The 4871-nt window shown below is 40.9% G+C and overlaps 1 protein-coding gene across 3 annotated transcripts; it reads right to left on the reverse strand.

Annotated features, from left to right (window-relative positions):
* On the reverse strand, positions 1-3990 carry map1lc3c (microtubule-associated protein 1 light chain 3 gamma). Of its 3 annotated transcripts, none has more exons than XM_069529626.1 (5): positions 3841-3990; positions 3707-3762; positions 3195-3301; positions 698-841; positions 1-329 (listed from the first exon to the last, which is right to left on the reverse strand). In XM_069529626.1, the coding sequence occupies exons 1-4, from the start codon at positions 3899-3901 to the stop codon at positions 724-726; spliced, it is 342 nt and encodes a 113-aa protein (XP_069385727.1). In that variant the 5' UTR covers positions 3902-3990; the 3' UTR covers positions 1-329; positions 698-723. The 3 variants fall into 3 exon arrangements, with proteins under 3 accessions (XP_069385727.1, XP_069385725.1, XP_069385724.1); XM_069529624.1 differs by having other exon boundaries at positions 687-841; XM_069529623.1 differs by lacking the exon at positions 698-841 and having other exon boundaries at positions 3841-3978.
* Positions 3991-4871: the final 881 nt, after the last annotated feature.

Genomic DNA, 4871 nt, shown 5'->3' on the forward strand with positions numbered 1-4871 from the left:
TCAGTTTTCACATAAGATTTATTGGAGCCACATACTTTAGTTAAAATCTTCAACAATCAAGATGAACAGTAATATCACAATAAATTAAAATATTTTGGGTATTTACAGCAGATATGAGGCCGGCAGTCTTTAACACTGAATAAAACCTGGAGCTTGACAACATCCATCAGTGTCCAAACATCTCCTGCGAGGCGTAGGTCATGTAGAGGAAGCCGTCCTCGTCCTGGTGGTCTTTGTACACCTGAGCCATGGTGAGGGACATGCTGCTCAGGCCGCTGTTGTTGACCAGCAGGTAAAACGCCTGAGTGGGCAGCAGAGCCATCCTGTTTCTGGGGGGGGGGGCAGAAGACAGAGAATGGTCAGTAACGAGATGTCCTGCAGACTGCACGCCGTCCATCAGCTGCTTCATGTCAGATGTTCAGTTCTAATTCAAGCATCTTAGGAATTTATTGTCCATTATGTCAGCGGAGGCTGAGACAGTCATGTGTCCCACAATGTTCAACACAAAGCAGCTAAAAGACTTTCAAAATAAAAGATCAGTGCAAAGACTCTCAAGAAGATCAGGTTTGAAACGGTTCACTTCAAAACAGACGGTAATAAAACCTCTTAAATACAGATATAAAGAGTCACACTGCATTTACTCAAACCACTGATGATTAGACATCATCAGTTGTGATGTTCCTCACATGTTCCTCACATGTTCCTCACATGTTCCTCATGAGATCAAATGTCTGAGTCAGTATCTCTGGACATTTTCTGGATCTTGTCCTGCAGCATCCACTTGGAAAGACGAGGAGGTTCCAGATGTTTTGGTGAAGAGGGCCGACGCCGTGTGGACGAGCTGTAAACAACAACACTGATCTTTACACAGCAGAGTTTAGACGCCATGTCCCGCCTCCTGCTGCTCATGTGTGAAAACAGTTTGAGTCCTCGTGTCCTCAGATGATTGTAATATGCAACTTCGCCACTAGGGGTATAAATATTTTGCATGACTCTTCACACGTGTATGACACCTGATGATGTCACTAACTCCTTCACACTGAATCTGTAACTTGACGCATCGATGACTCTGATGGAGACGCATGTTCTGGCGCCACCTCTGGTCTGAATGTTCTCGTCCGACCATTTTACTAGAAAAGAAAATGGCCGACATGTTTTAGACAAGCAACTGTCAGTTTCTGAGTTTCGTCAAAGCGACATTGAAGAATTGAAAATGAAATTAACATATAATAACCGTTATGGAAAATACATTCTGTATATTTGATGAACATAAGTCACACGTTTCTTTCACTATAAATTTGACGCTGTACTTTTATCGTATGTTTTGATCCACTGTCACTTGTGAAGTATTAAATAAAACCACCAATGTTACAGATTATTAGAACTCAAACATTTGAAATTGGAGGTTTGTGTTTAACCCTAAAATGTTCTGACTGTGAAGTTAAAGTTTTATGTGTCAGGTTTAACTAGTTTACAGTGTATATCACCATGGTAACAGACGATGCTGCTAACCTGGGACACGTCTCCAGTTGCCGTGTCGACGTGTTTCCTCTAAACATGACGACGAGCTTCAAGGTTTGTTCCTGTTGGTGGGTGTGTCGGAGGTGTTGTCCAATCAGCAGTGACTTGTATATAAACTCCGCCTTGTTATGATTGTAAAGATCAGAGTTACTTCACCTGAACTTATTTTATGAGACTGAAACATCAGAGTATTTTATTAAACAGATTTCTGCCAATGATAACCAATCAGCTGCCGCAGTGACACAACAGAGAGTTCAATGTTTGGCCCTTGAGAGCTTGTGTGCAGTGTGAATGTGGCTCCAGAGGACATCAGGAGCAGGATATTTTTTACGTTTGAAGAATCGTCACATTTACATCAGTTGTTTTTCCGATTCTTCTCCGACCCTGTTTATTTCAGAGACTCAAACACCCCCCCCCCCCCCCCCCCCCCCATCATAGTGGTGAGCAGATCATTAGGGAATGGTCGTTCATTTTCCCTTTAAGTTTCCATCAACTCACCTCTGACCTTAAAACATGGCCACCTTAAGATTCGATGATTTACATAATAAGGAATTGATTTGTCCAAACCACACAGACTTAGAGTGACATGCGTACAGAGTACAGACATGCGTACAGACACGCGTACAGACATGCATACAGACATGTGTACAGACATGTGTACAGACATGCATACAGAGTACAGACATGCATACAGACATGCATACAGACATGCATACAGACATGCATACAGACATGCGTACAGAGTACAGACATGCGTACAGAGTACAGACATGCGTACAGAGTACAGACATGCATACAGACATGCGTACAGAGTACAGACATGCATACAGATATGCGTACAGAGTACAGACATGCGTACAGAGTACAGACACGCGTACAGAGTACAGACACGCGTACAGACATGCGTACAGTGTACAGACATGCGTACAGAGTACAGACACACGTACAGACATGCGTACAGAGTACAGACACGCATACAGAGTACAGACACGCGTACAGAGTACAGACACGCGTACAGAGTACAGACACGCGTACAGACATGCGTACAGAGTACAGACACGCGTACAGAGTACAGACATGCATACAGACATGTGTACAGAGTACAGACATGCATACAGAGTACAGACACGCGTACAGACATGCGTACAGAGTACAGACACGCGTACAGAGTACAGACAAGCGTACAGAGTACAGACACGCATACAGACATGCGTACAGAGTACAGACACACGTACAGACATGCGGACACGCGTACAGAGTACAGACATGTGTACAGACACGTGTACAGAGTACAGACACGCGTACAGACACGCGTACAGACATGCGTACAGAGTACAGACACGCGTACAGAGTACAGACACGCGTACAGACATGCGCACAGAGTACAGACACGCGTACAGAGTACAGACACGCATACAGACATGCGTACAGAGTACAGACCTGTGTACAGACACGTGTACAGAGTACAGACACGTGTACAGAGTACAGACACACGTACAGAGTACAGACACGCGTACAGACATGCGCACAGAGTACAGACACGCGTACAGAGTACAGACACGCATACAGACATGCGTACAGAGTACAGACCTGTGTACAGACACGCGTACAGAGTACAGACACGCGTACAGAGTACAGACACCCGTACAGAGTACAGACACGCGTACATGTACCTGATGATGGTGATGAACTGCGTCATGCTGAGCTCGTGAGGGACCAGGAACTTGGTTTTATCCAGAGGAGGAAGAAACTTCTCTCTGTCGAACCGTTCGATGATGACCTGACATCAAAGGATGATCAGTGATGTAATCAGTGATGTAATCAGTGATGTAATCAGTGATGTAATCAGTGTCACTTCAACATTTTATAACTATAAAACTTATAGTTAACATTTTAAAACTATAAAACTTTAACACTTTAATACTTTAACATTTTAAATCTTTAACACTTTAACATTTTAAAACTTTAACACTTTAAAACTTTAACATTTTAAAACTATAAAACTTTAACACTTTAATACTTTAACATTTTAACACTTTAATACTTTAAAATTTTAAATCTTTAACACTTTAATACTTTAACATTTTAATACTTTAACATTTTAAAACTTTAACATTTTAACATTTGAACACTTTCAAACTTTAACACTTTAACTTGTGTACTTGTTTGATCAGCTCACACTCACCGGGATCTTGTTGGGGAACTTGGATCGAATTCCCGCCACCTCCTGCCTCCTGGTGGCTGCGGAGAGAACAACACACGTGGTCACTTCATGTCAGTGGAACAGTTGATGTAAATGAGACTTTAAAAAACTTTTACCGAAGCTCTTCCGCAGTTTGAACGGTTTGTTCTGCAGCTGAGGCTTTTCTAACGGAGGCATCGTGAGATGGAAGCAGCTGCACGCGCTCTGGTCTTATATACAGGAGGAGGAGGAGGAGGAGGAGGAGCAGCTGTAGATGATCAGCTGATTAACACGTGGAGCATCTGTTCAATAAAGTGACAGGAGGAGTTTCTATAAACACAAATATACTAATATGAACAAAATTATACACTGACATCATTTTACATATTTGATCGTCTTTATATACAGTCAGTGATGGTCTTTATATACAGTCAGTGTCTTTATATACAGTCAGTGTCTTTATATACAGTCAGTGATCGTCTTTATATACAGTCAGTGATGGTCTTTATATACAGTCAGTGTCTTTATATACAGTCAGTGATCATCTTTATATACAGTCAGTGATGGTCTTTATATACAGTCAGTGTCTTTATATACAGTCAGTGATCATCTTTATATACAGTCAGTGTCTTTATATACAGTCAGTGATGGTCTTTATATACAGTCAGTGTCTTTATATACAGTCAGTGATCATCTTTATATACAGTCAGTGTCTTTATATACAGTCAGTGATCATCTTTATATACAGTCAGTGATGGTCTTTATATACAGTCAGTGATCATCTTTATATACAGTCAGTGATCATCTTTATATACAGTCAGTGTCTTTATATACAGTCAGTGTCTTTATACACAGTCAGTGATCGTCTTTATATACAGTCAGTGATCATCTTTATATACAGTCAGTGTCTTTATATACAGTCAGTGTCTTTATACACAGTCAGTGATCGTCTTTATATACAGTCAGTGATCGTCTTTATATACAGTCAGTGATCATCTTTATATACAGTCAGTGATCATCTTTATATACAGTCAGTGTCTTTATATACAGTCAGTGATCATCTTTATATACAGTCAGTGATCGTCTTTATATACAGTCAGTGATCATCTTTATATACAGTCAGTGTCTTTATATACAGTCAGTGATCATCTTTATATACAGTCAGTGA

Source organism: Paralichthys olivaceus, chromosome 8 (genome assembly GCF_024713975.1).
Source record: "Paralichthys olivaceus isolate ysfri-2021 chromosome 8, ASM2471397v2, whole genome shotgun sequence".
NCBI classification, from domain to species: Eukaryota; Metazoa; Chordata; class Actinopteri; order Pleuronectiformes; family Paralichthyidae; genus Paralichthys; species Paralichthys olivaceus.